The sequence below is a fragment of the Diabrotica virgifera genome, chromosome 10 (genome assembly GCF_917563875.1).
Source record: "Diabrotica virgifera virgifera chromosome 10, PGI_DIABVI_V3a".
In the NCBI taxonomy this organism is placed as follows: Eukaryota; Metazoa; Arthropoda; class Insecta; order Coleoptera; family Chrysomelidae; genus Diabrotica; species Diabrotica virgifera.
Window position 1 is genome coordinate 12,865,220 of NC_065452.1, and position 18,206 is coordinate 12,883,425.

At 33.3% G+C, this 18,206-nt stretch overlaps 1 protein-coding gene across 2 annotated transcripts in view; it reads right to left on the minus strand.

The window, feature by feature from the left end:
• LOC114329549 (double-stranded RNA-binding protein Staufen homolog 2) overlaps nucleotides 1-18,206 on the minus strand; it is a 132,933-nt gene that overhangs the window by 23,274 nt on the left and 91,453 nt on the right. For both annotated transcript variants that reach the window (XM_028278695.2, XM_028278694.2), the window contains exons 5-7: nucleotides 14,624-14,909; nucleotides 10,927-11,105; nucleotides 10,434-10,847 (exon numbers count right to left, since the gene is read on the minus strand). In XM_028278695.2, coding sequence (XP_028134496.1) covers nucleotides 10,434-10,847; nucleotides 10,927-11,105; nucleotides 14,624-14,909 — 879 coding nt within the window. The remainder of the gene's footprint in view (nucleotides 1-10,433; nucleotides 10,848-10,926; nucleotides 11,106-14,623; nucleotides 14,910-18,206) is intronic.

Consider the following 18,206-nt stretch of genomic DNA (forward strand, 5'->3'; position numbering starts at 1 on the left):
AATTTGTATATTTGTAAGTACCTATGTAAAACTAGATATGTTAATTTGGTAGATTAATGTTGCAACCCTACACCATTGTATGGTAGAAGGGATATGATTATATATACATATATATATATATATATATATATATATATATATATATATATATATATATATATATATATATATATATATAAACTATGTACCAAATTTCAAAAATTTGGCATTAGGATTTTTGACTATATTAGATAATTTTTTTATCATTTTTTATCCTTTTTTAATACATTTTGATAGTATCACTTTTCTACTTTCATTCGGCATACGCAGAACTGCACCATCTTTATTATTTTCTGTCTTATGTTATTGCAAAATAAAGGTCTTTGGGATAAACAAAAATAGAATAACGTTTAAACTAATTAATGGATCGGTCTCAAATTTTGAGGGTTTGTTAAGTACCCCAATACCCAACTTTGGGCGAAACACTAAAGTTATAAGTTAGTTTTTATAAAAGTTATTAACAAATAATGATTTTCACTTATTTTGCAGTTTGCGAAGTAACAAATTAACTTTTTAACTTTTAAAAATCGGCATTTTGAAGCTTCTTCAATGTTCTAAAATACTAAATTTTGTAATTTTATGTCAACTAATTAGCTTTTGAAGGAGGTGCAAAATATCGAAAAAATCGCGATTTTTGCATTAAATTGTTAATAATTAAAAATCGGACGCAAACTCTAGGCAGGAAACAGTTAAGTTGGATTTATAGTTTGACGTAGCGTAGACGTAGACGCAACGGAGACGGAAGAAACGGAGTGGAGACGGAAGAAAATAATATGTCAATTTATAATTCGACGGAGCGGAATTTTTGCGCATGACTAGAAACTGACTTAATTCAACAACATAGCCTATAAATTATACGAACCCTAAACAAACTTTGTGTTTATTTATTTTTACTATTATTTATTATAATATCTGTTTTGTGTGTTACATGGATTAGGAAATACACGAAGGTATGCTCCTTGGTGCCGTGGAACTTCCAACTATTTTGTTTCATTTCCTAGTCGTTAAAATGTTTAATGTTTATTGGATTTACCTATCGTATATGTGTGGATAACCCCGAATTAGTCTAATAAACAACTCATATTTATCTGAAATATTGAAACTACACCAAAGTACACTATGATATATTTTTATTAAATTAATAACTTATTCTAACAAATAATTAACAAATTTCGAATTAATTAACAAAATTAACAAACAACTTTTTATAAAAGGGATGACAACGGGTCCACTTTGAGTGACAGAACAAAATTCTCCGTTATGATTGGCCAGACGTAAGAAACGCACTGTAAAAGATGAAACTTGGCCAACTCTTCCGTTCCGTTACGTTTCTCTTACGTTCCGTCAGGCGCTTGCGTTCATTTATAAACACGAGTTCACAAAATTCGGTGTTGATCTTTTCCAGTGCGTCTCCGTTGTGTCTACGTCTACGCTACGTCAAACTATAAATCCAACTTTAGGTTTTCTTCCTATAGGTCTACAATAACTAAAAAAGTAGTCAGCTATCTGGATATTTGAGTGTCCCGATCATGGTATATTTCTTGCTTATTTCTCTGGAGTAAAGGGGAATATTTATTGTGGACATTTGTGTTCGAGAATTTGATCTGTGCACTATGTCTGCTTAAGTTTTCAACGAGGAGGTGCGTTCTTACAAAAAATGAGTAATATAACGTCAGAACAAGCAGCCCAAATTGTAGGTTTAATTGAAGATGGACGATCGCAGCAATATTTTGCTGATGTTATGGGAATCCACCAATCCAGCGTTTCAAGAGCTTTAAGAAGGTATAGAGAAAGTGGAGGATGTTCCAGGAAGTCCCAGGTGCCCAAGCCCAGCAGATGAACGATATGCATGGATCTGATTAATATTCGTTCTATAAGGAATAAAACTGATGAATTATTTTTGTTTCTGGAGGAATTAGGATTTCCCCAGATAGTTGCGGTTACAGAGCACTGGCTTGAAGTCAACGAGCCTTTTTTTTTGTAGAAAAATATACCACAATTATATACCGCGAAAAATCTAATGCCTGCAACTATAGACCTATTGCCTTACTACCGGCACTCTCCAAAATTATTGAGAGACTCATTAAAACTCGACTTATATGTCCTTTATCGTTGATAACAACATTTTATCTCAAAATCAATTCGGCTTTAACTAATAAATGTACCACTGATGCCATGTTTTCTGTACTACATGAGGTTTATCAAGCACTAAACAATAATCTTTATACTGCCACTGTTTTCTGTGACTATGCCAAAGCTTTTGATTGTGTAAATCACGACTAGTTAGAGCAAATGATACCGACTCTAGTCTCAAAAGCATTGTATGTGGAGTACCGCAAGGTTCAGTATTGGGTCCTCTTCTGTTCCTTATCTTTATAAATGACATCACTAATTTAAAAATCGATGGGAAAATTTTTCTTTTTGCTGATGATACCAGTATCACTTGGAGCAACTCAACTATAGCATCTCTTCATGAAACTATAACTTCGGATCTACTGACGATAAAGACCTGGTCGGACTCTAATTTACTATCTTTTAATGTAGATAAAACAGTAGCATTATCCTATAAAGGAGCTCTTCAACCTTTGCCTCTTAATAACAGCCAGATCAGTACCGTTGATTCTGTAAAATTTCTTGGTATTTTTTTAGACGGCAACCTCAAATTGTCCCTTCATATCGATTCGTTAAGTAAGAAACTCGCCTCAGCTTGCTATGCAATACGATCTGTCTCAAGGGAACTCAATTTAGCATCTTCTAAAATAACATATTTTTCGTTATTCGAGTCTCATCTTCGATATGGTCTTCCTTTTTGGGGTTCTAGTACAGCTGCTCAATTTGATGTTATTTTTAAATTGCAAAAAAGAGCAATAAGGTATCTGTTTGGCCTCAGAAGATCTACACATTGCAGAAGTTACTTCAGGAATCACGAAATTTTAACACTTGCATCTTTATATATTCTAGAAACGGTTTGTTTAATTCGTAAACACCGTCATGCCTTTCCAGCACGGCCCAATTATCTTTACTCCACCAGAAATTCAATCTTTGATATTTATTTACCGATCCCATGCACTGAGTTAGTAAAGAAATCTATATTATATTCCGAAAAAAAACTTTACAACCATCTGCCTTTACAACTTAAATCTGCAACATCTTTCCCAAAATTCCGTAAACTGACAAAAGCCTATCTATCTGAAAAACCATATTATTCAATAGAAGAATTTCTTAATGAATAACTAAGAAAATTGGGTTTCATACGCAGTAGCTTAAACTGTCAATTCCTAATGTTGTATTTTATTTGTTGTAAGTATGTTCAATTTGCAATGTATATAAATTTTGCAATTAATTGTTTTTGTCTTTGGTTTTATATCTTATTTACTGTATATTGACGATTTATCTATTTTTTTTAAATTGTAGTTATTTGTTGTTGATATTATTTTTCTTTTGACTGTATGTAAGCTTTGTCATAAAATTGTAAAAATTTTCAGTGATAATAAAGCATATTTCTATTCTATTCTATATTTACATCTGCAGATTTTGCTATACGGTGTGCACTCGTTAACAGTGGAGCAGTAGCAGGCATTCTGGCTCTGATTTCAAATTCCCTTAGTCTGTTTCTAACCGAATTGGCACTTTACGAACCGAATATTACGGGCCATGGGCTGTGGATAGATAATTTCGAAGTTGTCTAGCTGTAACATGATGTGTACGCAAAGTCTGCAGATGTAAATAACGTTCATCTGCGGGGTTCGTGCACCCGGGAAGTCCTGAAACTGGTCTTCTTGTGTATCCTCCACTTTCTCTATACCTTCTTAAAGCTCTTGAAACGCTGGATTGGTGAATTCCCATAACATCAGCAAGATATTGCTGCGATCGTCCATCCCCAATTAAAACTACAATTTCGGCTGCTTGTTCTGACGTTATACCGGGTGTCCACTTATATTTTCCCCCATTTTAACTGCCTATAACTTCTAAACGGCTCAAGATAGAAATATGCGGTTTTCACTGAAATGTTTTATTTTAGTAAAAGTTTTGTATGAATGGATGGAATTTTTTATATCGCTTTCAAATACGAAATAAAAAATGGCGGATTTTTGAAAAGAACTTTGTTGACTTTTTTTAAATAGAACACCCTGTATATTCTTTTGTAAATTGAAAGAAAGGTCATTCACCTATCTAGCGATATAAAGTTTTTCAAAATCGGTTGTCAAATCACTGAGTAATTAATTTTTAAAATGAGAGGTGCAACGTGGATATCACATACCTAAATAACATAACTAAGGAAGTGATGTGATTTCACACATTGCATCTCTCATTTTAAAAATTAATTTCTCAGTCATTTTGCAACTGATTTTAAAAAATTTTATATCGCGGGATAGATAAATGACAGTTTTTTTAAGTTTTTAGGTAAATGACCATTTTTTATATCGCTTTTAAATAAAAAATGGCGGATTTTTGAAAAAAAAAAACGTTGATGACTTTTTTTATTAAAACACCCAGTATATTTTTTTGTTACTTGAAAAAACGGTCATTTACCTATCCAGCGATATAAAATTTTTTAAAATCGGTTGCCAAATGACTGAGCAATTAATTAGAGATGCAATGTGGAAATCACATAATATAGTATCATTTTGCCCAGTTATGTTATTTAGGTATGTGATATCCACGTTGCACCCCTCATTTTAAAAATTAATTACCCAGTGATTTGACAACCGATTTTGAAAAACTTTATATCGCTGGATAGGTGAATGACCTTTCTTTCAATTTACAAAAAAATATACTGGGTGTTCCACTAAAAAAAAGTCATCAACGTTTTTTAAAAAATCCGCCATTTTTTATTTCGTATTTGAAAGCGATATAAAAAATTAAATCCATTCAGACAAAACTTTTACTAAAATAAAACATTTCAGCGAAAACCGCATATTTCTATCTTGAACCGTTTAGAAGTTATAGGCAGTTAAAATGGGGGAAAATATAAGTGGACACCCGGTATTACTCATTTCTTGTACGAAAGTACCTCATCATTGAAAACAAACATAGTGCACAGATCAAATTTTTTCAAACAACGTTTCGTTTACTGTTTTTTTTTTTTGAAAAAAAACACGCTTTAATCCTTAACTACAGAGATCCGGTATTTTTTACCGGCGGGCATTCCCAAAATGTGGATTTCGTGGTAACCTCACAACTTACAAGTTCATGTGTCTCTGTACCTCTCGGGAAGTTTGTATAACAATGCTAGTCAAAGCGTGTATTGTGTATTGTCAATATTTTCTTTTCTAGCACACATCAAAAATCTTAACCGGTAAAAATTACCGGATGTCTGTTTTAAGTAAGTATTTTTATATGAGTACTAAACTTACGTGCATAGAAATCGGCCCACTTAAAAATTTGGCCATTTTTGATGTTTCATATTTCCTAAACCTGTTGGGCGATTTAAGTGATTTTTTGAACATGTTATAGCCTGATTCTTTAACAATACCACTGTAATAATATTGTTGTTAAACAGGTAAATTTTCATTGTATACCGGATGTACCAATCAAACTGTGTTTTTTTCTCAAAGTTCGCATCACCCTGTGGAATATTCTGCCATCTATAAAATACTGAAACTAGAACCCAACTATCCTCAGGTTTTCTGAACATTCTGTTTTTTGAATCATTCGTTTATGTTGGATAATAAAAAAGTTAGGTACTTTAACAACTAGTCATGTTCTTCATCAATATACGGTGTTTCTAAATAAGTGCGACAAACTTTAAGGGATAATTCTGCATGAAAAAATAATGACGGTTGGCTTTATAAACGTATGTCCGCAAATGTTTCGTTTGTGAGATAAGGGATGTTGAATTTTTCTTACAAACTGACGATTTATTTTATTGCTTTAAAACCGGTTGAGATATGCCAATGAAATTTGTTGGGTTTTAAGACGTAGTTATTGCACATTTTTGACATACAATTAAGAATTTATTATTCACCATTAGCGCGCATACGTGTAATATGACCGATCATATTACCCGTATGCACGTTAATGGTGAATATAAAATTCTTAATTTTATGTCAAAAATTCCGCAATAACTAGCTCTTAAAACCTACCACATTTTATGGCATATATCAACTGGTCTTAAAGCAATAAATAAATCAAAAATGAATAACCATTTTCAATTTCGTTGCAAAACGAAAATACAGCCGCATCATATTCTAGTCCAATCAGAGAGTGCAGCAAGCACCTCTACCCGTTTCGAAACTTATTAGTCTCTCATCAGGAGGCACATATGCTGCTCTCTCTGATCCAACCAAAATACACCCCAGCGTGCAGTCCCGGATTGCAACGAACGAAATGGCATAGATGCCCTAGCGGCAACTGCTAGCAAAAGACTAAGATTTCACTCTAATGGCATATAAAACAACATAATGTTACTCTACATCCCACCAGACTGAAAACAATGGGAACCTTCTGTGCTTACACCTCCGAGGCTTCTACAATTTGCAAGCCATACGGATGCTGAGACTAAGGAAGATGAGGGAATTTTACAATTTATCATTCACGTCCCATCTGCTCAGCGCGGTAAAGTTCCATCGAGAATGGTTCCCTTCGTACTCCAATCAGAGTAAACATGTAAATAAAAAATGAATAACCATTTTCAATTTCGTTGCAAAACGAAAATACAGCCGCATCATTATTATAGTTCAATCAGAGAGTGCAGCAAGCACCTCTACCGGTTTCGAAACTTATTATTCTCTCATCAGGAGGCACATATGCTGCTCTCCGCAATGCTTGCAATCCGTGACTGCACGCCGGAGTCTGTTTTGGTTGGATCAGAGAGAGCAGCATATGTGCCTCCTGATGAGAGACTAATAAGTTTCGAAACTGGTAGAGGTGCTTCCTGTACTCTCTGATTGGACTAGAATATGATGCGGCTGTATTTAGTCCATTCATTAACGGTAAAATATTGCAAAACCTTTAAATTTTAAAGAACCGCTTGGATTGACATGAAGTTTGGCATACACACAGCTAACAAGTCAAAGAAAAAAAGTGATATGGTGCCGATATGTGCTTTTGCCCTGGGGGTGGTTTTCACCCCCTCTTGGGGGTTAAAAAATATTCATCCAAACAAAGTCAGGAAATGGGTAAACTGGCTAATTTAAAGTAACTTTTGTTCTATAGAGTTTTTTCACCAAGTCAATACTTTTCGAGTTATTTGGCAGTGAATATGTTCATTTTTTTAACAAAATAACCACGCTTTTAGACGTTTTTTCGCAAATAACTCAAATTGTAAGTGTTTTGTCGAAAAAGCATTCTTAGCAAAAATATAGCCTATAAAAAATTTAAAAAAATAGTGAATATATCACGTTTTTTTATTTAGTAGAAGCAGAGTTATAGCTAATGAAATATAGGTTCATATTCGTCAAATTCCAAGTGGAATACTTTAACGTGAAATAACCAAAAATGAAGCACATTTCGGGGAAAACTCATTTAAACTTATTTAAAGTGTTTAAAAAAAGCTTCATTTTTGTTTTATAAAAAAAATTTCTAGCATCAAAATTAAAGAAGTTACGCTCAAAATAAAGTTAGTCCCTTTTGGTTTTGGTAAAAAAATCGAGAAAATCACCCCCTAATTAGTATCTTAAATGAACTTAATCGTAACGACTTCACAAGTTTCTTGACTCGTGTATATATTGTTTATATGATCTGTAAGTTTCATCGGTTTAAAGTCCTTATTATTGAAACGGCTGTAGTTAAAAGGGGTTGAACGAGTCACTGATCACGAATGTATGCAAATTTAGAAACACCAAATCTTGATCAATTTTTGTCTAACAGAAAATCACAAAAAATACATGATATTCAGAAAAGCAAATCTGACTTTTTTTGTATTTCGAGACTTTTGGTATCTCTAACAATTTTTAAGTTATTTTGAAAAAAAGCATATTTTTCAAAATTTAAATTTTTAAAAATTTTACTTTGAAACCAAATTTTTTCAAAAATAAACACTTTGAATCGATGAAACTTACAGATCATATAAACACAATATAAGTAAAATAATTTATGGAGCGGCAACGATTAATTTCATTTAAGTTGCTAATTAGGGGGTGGTCTTCCCGATTTTTTTTTTTGCAAAAAAAAGGGACCAACTTTATTTTGAGCGTAACTTGCTTAAATTTAATGCTAGAAACTTTTAAAAAAGTTAAAATGGGTTTTCCCCAAAAAGTGCTTAATTTTTTGGATATTTCACGTCGAAATATTCTATTTGAAATTTGGTGAATATGAATCTATATTTCACTGGCTATAACTCTGTTTCTACGAGATCCAGAGACCTAATGCGTACACCATTTTTTTTTTACTTTTTTATAGGCTATATTTTTGCTAAGAACGGTTTTTTCGACAAAATACTTACTTTTTGAGTTATTTGCGAAAAACCGTCTAAAAATGTGGTTATTTTGTTGAAAAATGAACATATTCATTCGCAAATAACTCGAAAAGTGTTGACTTGGCGAAAAAGCTCTATAGAACAATAGTTACTTAAAATTAGTCAGTTTACCCATTTCCGGAGTTGTTTTGGACATATATTTTTTCACCCCCAAGAGGGGGTGAAAGTCACCCCCAGGGCAAAAGCACACGTCGGCACAATATCACTTTTTATCTTTGACATGTAAGCTATGCGTATGCCAAATTTCATGTCAATCCAAGCGGTTCTTTAAAATTTAGAGCAAAAACCGTGAAAGAATGGACTAATTTTCGTTTTGCAACGAAATTGAAAATGGTTATTCATTTTTGATTTACAGGTTTACTCTGATTGGAGTACGAAGAGAACCATTCTCGATGGAACTTTACCGCGCTGAGCAGATGGGACGTGGATTATAAATTGTAAAATTCCCTCATCTTCCTTGGTCTCAGCATCCGTATGGCTTGCAAATTGTAGAAGCCCCGGAGGTGTAACCAGAGAAGGTTCCCATTGTTTTCAGTCTGGTGGGATGTAGAGTAACATTATGTTGTTTTATATGCCATTAGAGTGAAAACTTAGTCTTTTTCAATAAATAAATCGTCAGTTTGTAAGAAAAAATTCAACCTCCCGTATCTAGGAAACGAAACATTTGCGGACATACGTTTATAAAGCCAACTGTCATTATTTTTTCTTGCAGAATTACCCCTTAAAATTTGTCGCACTTATTTAAAAACACCGAGTATTGATAAAGAATATGTCTGGTTGTTAAAGTATCTAACTTTTATATTATCCAACATAAACGAATGAATCAAAAAGCAGAATGTTAAGAAAACCTGATGCTAGAGTTGGGTTTTAATTTCAGTATTTTATAAATGCTAGAATATTCCACAGGGTGATGCAAACTTTGAGAAAAAAACACAGTTTGATTGGTACACCCGGTATATAATGAAAATTTACCTGTTTAGCAAGAATATTATTACAGTGGTATTATTAAAGAATCAGGCTATAACATGTTCAAAAAATCACTTAAATCGGCCAACAGGTTTAGGACATATGAGACATCAAAAATGACCAAATTTTTAAGTGGGCCGATTTCTATGCACGTAAGTTTATATTTGTAAATCTGAAATGTTTATATTATTTTTTTGTGTTGTTAGGAAAAAAAGTAAAGAAATGGACTGTGGAAGTCATCCTGGACCTTCAATGAAGGTTAAATTTGTAGATAAAAATTTTGAGGCCACTTAGCAAAAATGGAATTGCCATTTAAATCTGTGATAATTTTACACCTTGCAGATTTTTTCTCGTGGATGTAAAAATGTTCGTAAATGCTATTTTATGTTTCCTTTGTCATTCTATGTTACGTTTATTTGTTAAAAAAAAGGTCTAAATTTTTGTCCATAGCATTTATGGCCGTTTATTTCAATAGACCAAAAATGTCACCAAAATTCTCGTTTAACAGATTATTCTTTAAAAATCTTGTAATGTATTATTATAATCACTTATTTTACCATTTTTCCCATATCTAGAGACTCCAGAAAAACACATAATGCATATTTTTTTTGTTTTTTATTATTAACTTTATATTTTGACTCTATTTTAAAATGACATGTAAAAAATACCGGGGATCTGTAGTTACGTGGTAATATTGGGATGTCTGTAGTTAAGGGTTAACTTAAAATGTTATGGGTTTGTAGACACCTAAAGGAGACGATAGACGAGTATTATTACATTCTGCTAAAAATTAAAACTTATATTTAAACTTTTTTCTGTTTCAAAAATTATGCGATACTTTTTGTGATTAGTGTATATTGAAGATCATTTCATGGGCACAAGAACGGAACCAACAAAAATTGATAGCGAGGAAGATCCAATAATATTCAAATCTGAAGTCCAACATGCTATAAACAACTCAAAATCTGGCAGAGCCAGATCAATCAAAGATAGATGAGAAATTACTTACCTTTTTGTTGGGCCCCACGCCAGTGCAGGAATGGCCAGCAACGGAAGCTTCGATGACAAATTCACGACGTCTTGGTGCACCACGCTCTTCCAAAACTGTATACACTGGTTCTCTTTCCTTGTTGGCTTGTTGGATCTGAATTAATCTCGATATTGGATTAATTTCTTCAACCACTTCCGTAGATCGGTCTGTATTAACTTTGATCAAGTTACGTGTCTTCTTCTTGTTTGTAACACGTTTCTTTTTCAGCTGAGCTATATTCGTGACGTTTGGAAGCGGTGGAAGCTTCGAAAGTTGCTCCAGCATCTTCTCGGCAGCTCTTTTCTTTGAGATTTTCTTTCCGTTTCCTTCGCCCTCGGCTATGAAGGAGCCCACACAGCATTGTGTTATAAATACTTTCATATGTGGAGGCCCCTACAAAATACCTTTTTACAACATCTATAAAATTACATGGGTGTAAATAGGGAACCGGATGTTACAATCATTCACTTACCTTCTCGCTTAGAACCTCAAAATGAACGTTCAAATTTCTCTTCAAAGCAATCTCATATACCAGTGAAATAGGAGACTTCAGATCTGAATTAATGTCAGATAGGCTTCCCTGAGCAGAGTCATTCGATATCTGCTGAGTAACATCAGGAGATATATCCCCATCACTTTGGTCCGAAGTACCTGTGATCAATTAAAATTTGTACAATCTAAAAACTTCAAATTAGGGTTTTCTCAAAAGTTGCTCAGTTTAGAGAATTGTAAAATGTTTAGATATAGAAAATTGAGGCAAAATGAAAAACTCACAATTTTGTTTAAATAATGATGTTATATTATTTTATCTTGTAACCAGAGTTAATTTCGACCGGCCTCAAGTAACGGTTCCAACTCTAAATAGCCTAGAAGCTTCTCGATGGAACAGCTGATGTCCTAGAAGCGACGTTCATCTTCTTCTTCTTCCTGCTTCCTTAATAGGCTCGCACCTGTTCAATCTTCGGATGCCTCCTCATTAGATATCCAGGTTGTCACTCCATCTCTTCCTTGGCCTTCCTATACCCCTTCGGCCGTTTGGTGATCGGTCTCGTGTTATCTTTACCAGTCTTCCTTTTCCCATTCTGCTTATATGGCTATACCATTATTTTTTACAGTGACCAGTCATTTATGTTCTCTATATTTAGTATAGTATAACTAGACCCAAACCCAGACATCCAAAGTGAAAGTTATCCTTCAGCACCAAATTGTTCTACACTGGCGGGCAAAAAATTTAGGTCACTAGATGAATTATACACTTTGATGCCTCGAATTTCCTAAACCTGTTGTTCGATTTGAGTGATTTTTTTAGTATCTTATAGCTTTATTATTTAAGAATATCAATGTATTAACATGGTTGCTTGACAGGTAAACATCATATTATACTGGGTGTCACAATCATACTGTGTTTTTTCTTTAAAGTTCGGAACACTCTCTGGAATATTATAGGGTAGATAAAATATTGAAATTAAAACTCAATTATAGCCTTAGGCTTTCTTAACATTTTCTTTTTTTATTCATTTTTTTATGTTAGATAATAAAAAAGTTAGGTACTTTAACAACTAGCCCTGTTCTTTATCAATACAGGGTGTTTCTAAATAAGTGCGACAAACTTTATGGGGTAATTCTGCATGAAAAAATAATGACTGTTTGCTTGATAAACATATGTCCACAAATGCTTAGTTTTCGAGATACGGGATGTTGAATTTTTTCTTACAAACTGACAGTTTATTTGTTGCTCTAAAACTAGTTGAGATATGCAAATGAAATTTGGTAGGTTTTAAGAGGTAGCTATTGCGCATTTTTTGCCATACAAATAAGAATTTTATTTTCACCATTGGCGTGCATACGGGTATAAATATTTTAGATACGCCAATACGCGTATGCACGCCAATGGTGAATATAAAATTCTTAATTGTATGTCAAAAATTCGCAATAACTACCTGTTAAAACCTACCAAATTTCATTTGTATATCTCAACCGGTTTTAGAGCAACAAATAAACTGTCAGTTTGTAAGAAAAAATTTAACATCCCGTATCTCGGAAACGAAGCATTTGTGGACATATGTTTATAAAATAGTCATTATTTTTTATGCAGAATTACCCCATAAAGTCTGTCGCACATATTTAGAAACACCCTGTATTAACGAAGAACATGGCTAGTTGTTAAATTACTTAACTTTTTTATTGTCCAACATAAGCAAATGAATCAAAAAAGAAAATGTTAAGAAAGACTAATAAGGCTACAATTGAGTCTTAATTTCAATATTTTATCTATGATATAATATTCCACAGAGTGTTCCAAACTTTAAGGAAAAACACAATATGATTGTTACACCCCGTATTAAGTGAGATTTACATGTCTCGCAACAATATTAACACATTGAGATTCTTAAATAATAAAGCTATAAGATACTAAAAAATCACTTAAATCGGAAAACAGGTTTAGGAAATTCGAGGCATCAAAGTGTATATATAATTCATCTAGTGAGCTAAATTTTTCGCCCGCCAGTGTATATGGTCCCCATATTGTTCAGTCAAAAGTTACACCATTTTGAGCGTCGGGTTTGGGGGGGGGGGAGGGGTGGAGAGGTGGGAGGAGAAATCGGCAAATTGGTAGATTTTTACGTGTTTAGTCAATATTTCTAAAACTATGCGGTTTAGCGTGAACAATGTTCTATACAAAAATGTTCTACATTAAATTTTAAACAAAAAAGTTCCTATGCATAATCCTCCTAAAACTAACGGCTCCAAAGTTACGGAGGTAGTACAGTATTATTGGCCCCAAAAAGGCGTAACCCCGTCATCCAAGATAAAAGTTGTCCTCCAACACCAAATTGTTCTATTTGGTCCACATATTGTTCAGTAAAAAGGTACACCATTTTGAGCGTCGCGTTTGGGAGGAGAGAGAGGGGGGAGAAGTCGGTAAATTAGTAGTTTTAACGTTTTTCGTCAATATTTCTAAACGTAAGCGGTTTAGCGTGAACAATATTCTATACAAAAATGTTCAACATTAAATTTGAAACGAAAATTTTACTGTTGGAAAGATATTCATGCGACATTGTCCACAGAAAGTTCAGAGTGGGTTTCTTAGATTTATATAGCCTAGGCCTCTTGAAGGTGGTGAGGTTGACGTTCCTTCAAGGGCTTATCAGTAACATACCACCGGCCATTGAAATAGAAAATTATATTTAGAAAACACAATCCTGTTAAAAAAGTTATTTTCCCTAGTAATAATTTTATAATTTGCCCAAAAAATGTAAAAAAATTGGAAAAGCTCCTCTTTACACCCTCCATAACTCCGGAACCGTTGATTTTAGAACAATTATGCATCGGACCTTTTTCGTTTCAAATTTAATGTAGAACATTTTTGTATAAAATATTGTTCGCGCTAAACCGCTTACGTTTAGTAATATTGACGAAAAACGTAAAAAACTACTAATTTACCGATTTCTCCAATACCCTCCCTCCAAATCTCGACGCTCAAAATGGTGTAACTTTATACTGAACAATATGTGGACCATATAGAACAATTTGGTGTTGGAGGAAAACTTTTACTTTGTGCCTTCTAATGAGAGACTAATAAGTTTCGAAGCCGGTAGAGGTGCTTGCTGCACTCTCTGATTGGACTAGAATATGATGCGGCTGTAGTTTCGTGTTGCAACGAAATTGAAAATGGTTATTCAATTTTGATTTACATGTTTACTCTGATTGGAGTACGAAGGGAACCATTCTCGTTGGAACTTTACCGCGCTGAGCAGATGGGACGTGAATTATAAATTGTAAAATTTCCTCATCTTCTTTAGTCTCAACATCCGTTATGGCTTGCAAATTTTAAAAGCCTCGGAGGTGTAACCAGAGAAGGTTCCCATTGTTTTCAATCTGGTGGGATGTAGAGTAATAATTTTAATATTATTTTATGTGCTATTAGATTGAAAACTTGGTCTTTTTTCTTATAACAACATTATTTATAAAAAAATTGTGAGTTTTTTTGGATTTTTCCCTAATATTCCGTTAAGATAAACTCACACCAGCAACCTTTCCTTTACTTGTTTAGAAACAGTGGGTTCAACTAATTTTGTTAGAACGGTGCCCTTCTGATTGATTCGAAAAAGCTTTTAGTAAATAATGAAAACTAAAAAAATTAGTAATTTCATAATATGTAAGTTCACCTAGTTGTTTAATATGTTCGATGGCCTTGGACGCAGCATCGTGTCGGGCAGCCTGTACTGTGTACCCTTGTCCCGGATACTCCCGTTCGCCAACTCTTAAACGCACTGTGTATGGGTCTCCTGGATTATGAGGCGCTCCAGGTCTAAACTGGCCGTAATAGCGGTTCTCGTGGTATGGATAGTGACCTCTGATGTTACGGCGGGCATCGTAGGTGTACCTTTGCGGCTGAGTTTGAGCGTTGTACAAATTATGCCGTGGATAATAACCTGGCTGAGTTACGTAGTTCTAGGGACAAATAGTTACTTTACATACTAATGGAAATATTCATAAATTTAAGGTGCAGAGTGGTTTATATTAGTACATGACCGTTAAAATAATGTGTTATCATGGAAACTAAAAAATAAAAGTTTAAATTATTTTTGTTTCACATAAAATAATAATCAATAATGGTCTAAGAAAGTATTCAACTTCCGTTTTCGAGAAAGTATTTTCAGACAGCTGATTCTTTAATATATTGGTCCCTATGCTTCCTCAACACCGTACCGGCCATCTGGCTGCTGATACAGGTTGCGTTCATTACTGCGCAGCACACCTGTACAGGTAAATACAAAATCGGGGTGATTGATTAGTGTGATAAAGCTTAGTAGATCCGCTATAGTAATATATAGCAATAAAAGTTAATAACAAAAATTGTAACCAACTTTGAACTTCACATTACAAAATTAGTTAGAATGTTACAGGGTGTTCGATAACATAGTGGCAGACCAAACTTTTGTTTTTTTTTTAAATGGAACACCCTATATTTTATTTTATATTCGAAATCTTCTTAATTTCCCCATCACAAAAATATAAAGATTTGTTGTTATCCAGGTTTTTTACAAAGTTATAACCAATGTTCTATGAAAATCGTAATAAGTTCAGCTCTCTGTATAAATAAAAATAAGCACAACAATGGTTTATTGGTGTCATATTTTTCTGTTGATTGTTAAAATTTATAAAAATGGTTGATATTGCTAATTTTCTTTAAATCAAATACAGGGTGAGTCAAAACGCAAGTACATTATTTTCTCAGTAATTTTAAATAGAACACCCTAATTAATAACTTGCTCTGAAAAATGAAAATATCTCGAAAACCAACAAATTTAGACATAGAGAATATTATACAAAAATTAAAGTACGGTAATGGTACTTTTCGATAGTGATATAAAATACAGGGTGTTTCATTTAAAATTTCTGAGAAAATAATGTATTTGCGTTTTGACTTACCCTGTATTCGATATAAAGAAAATTAGCAATATCAAAAATTCTTAAAAATTTTCACAATCAACAAAAAAATATGGCACCAATAAACCATTGCTGTTGTGCTTATTTTTATTTATGTAGGGAGCTGAACTTGTTACGATTTTCATAGAAAATTGGTTATAACTTTGAAAAAACCCTATATAACATAACAAAACTCTATATTTTTGTGATTGGGAAGTTAAGAGGATTTCGAATATAAAATAAAATATAGGGTGTTCCATTAAAAAAAAAAACAAGTTTGGTCTGCTACTGTTATCGAACACCTGTAACATTTTAACTAATTTTATAACGTAAAGCTCAAAGTTGGCTACAATTTTTGTTATTAACTTTTATTGCTATCTATTACTATAGCGGATCTACTGAGCTTTATCACAGTAATCAATCATCCTACATATTGAATTTAAAATTATTTTAAGACGAAAAATTGTTTGTCAATTATTTTTTAAACCATAGAAATGTCTGGCAATTATAATTCATATTTCTAATAATGTTTAAAAAGTAATGATTACAGTTTGTAGCATCTATATTCCTCCAAATTATAGCCTATCTGAAGCTGATCTAGTGGACCTCATATACCAACTTCCTTCACCTTTTCGTCTTGTTGGAGATTTCAATGTCCACAATACAATGTGGGGTTCTGAAAGAACCTTCGGCCGAGGAAAGACTGTCGAAAATGTTTTGAATATTACTGACACTTGTATGATGAATGACCATTCCAAAACCCATTTTAATATTGCTACTGGCACATTCTCCTCTATAGATTTAAGTTTATGTCATCCAAGAATATATCCTAGTCTTACATGGAAAGCTGTTGACGATCTTTATGATAGTAATCATTTCCCTATTTTAATATCTGAAAAATTAGAAAAACACTTTTAAACACACCTTTAAAAAATGGAACATTTCTAATGCCAACTGGGATAGCTTTCGGATACATACTGAAAGCAAACTAAACCAGCTTGAATTATCAGAAGATGCCGATAAAAATATTGCCCCTTTCAATAACTGTATAATCTCTGCTGCTGAAGTAAATATTGGACAAACACCAATCTCTTTAACTCGTAAAGCAACACTTTGGTGGAACGAACAATGTTCTCTGGCTATACAACAAAGTAAGGCAGCATTAAATAAATATCGCAGAGATAGCACTAAAGAGAATCTCATCAACTTGAAAAAACTGAGAGCTAAATCTAAGTATGTAATTAAACAAAGCAAAAAAGACTTCTGGAAAAACCACATCTCATCCATCAATACTGACACTCCTTCAAGCCAAATTTGGAAGAAAATTAAACACATGTCAGGAAAGAAATCATATTCAAGAATTTCTGCCATACTCACTCAAAATAGCACAGTCACTGACAGTCAACAAATTGCTAACATTTTGGGTGAAAATTTTCATACGAAAACAACAAACGCACATCAAATTTTCAGCCTCCCACGTCTACTAATCTAGAATCCAGGTTATCTGATTGCAAAAATCCGATCTAGACTCTCTAAATCTGCCGTTTACATTACAAGAATTATCAGACACATTGTACTGTTGCAAAAATTCAGCTGCAGGTCCAGATAACATTCCCTTTATCTTTATTAAAAATCTTTCTCGACCTAGTTTAGTCAAACTGCTTGAAATTTACAATTTAATATGGACCAAACAATCATTTCCAAATATGTGGCGAAAATCCATAATTATCCCAGTTAAAAAACAAGGCAAACCTCCAACTGATCCAAATTCCTACAGGCCAATTTCTCTCACATGTACAATTTGCAAACTTATGGAGAAAATGATCAATAAAAGACTCCTGTGGTACCTAGAAAAATATAATATATTAAATTTAGCACAATCAGGTTTTAGGTTACTTCGAAGCACAGCAGACCATCTAGCAGTTCTTCAAACATCAATCATTAACGCCTTCCGGTGCAAGCAAGACGTAATTGCTGTTTCGTTTGATATCGAAAGAGCTTTTGATACCCTCTATAGGCCTCTTATTATAGCTAAACTCAAGGAGTACAATATATCCGGAAATATATTTTCATTTATTAATCAATTTGTAACAAACAGAACTTTTAACGTAAGGGAAAATGGCAAAATCTCCAGAACTTTCAAACAAACTAATGGCGTGCCTCAAAGGTCGGTATTGAGTTCTACACTTTTTATACTTGATCCACAAGGAAAAGAAAAAGTTTTCCTGTAGTTGGCTGTATACCATCAATCACAAAATTGGAAAGAAATCCTTTGTAAAAGGTATAAAAATTTTTTATTAAAAATCCCTTAAAAGGGCT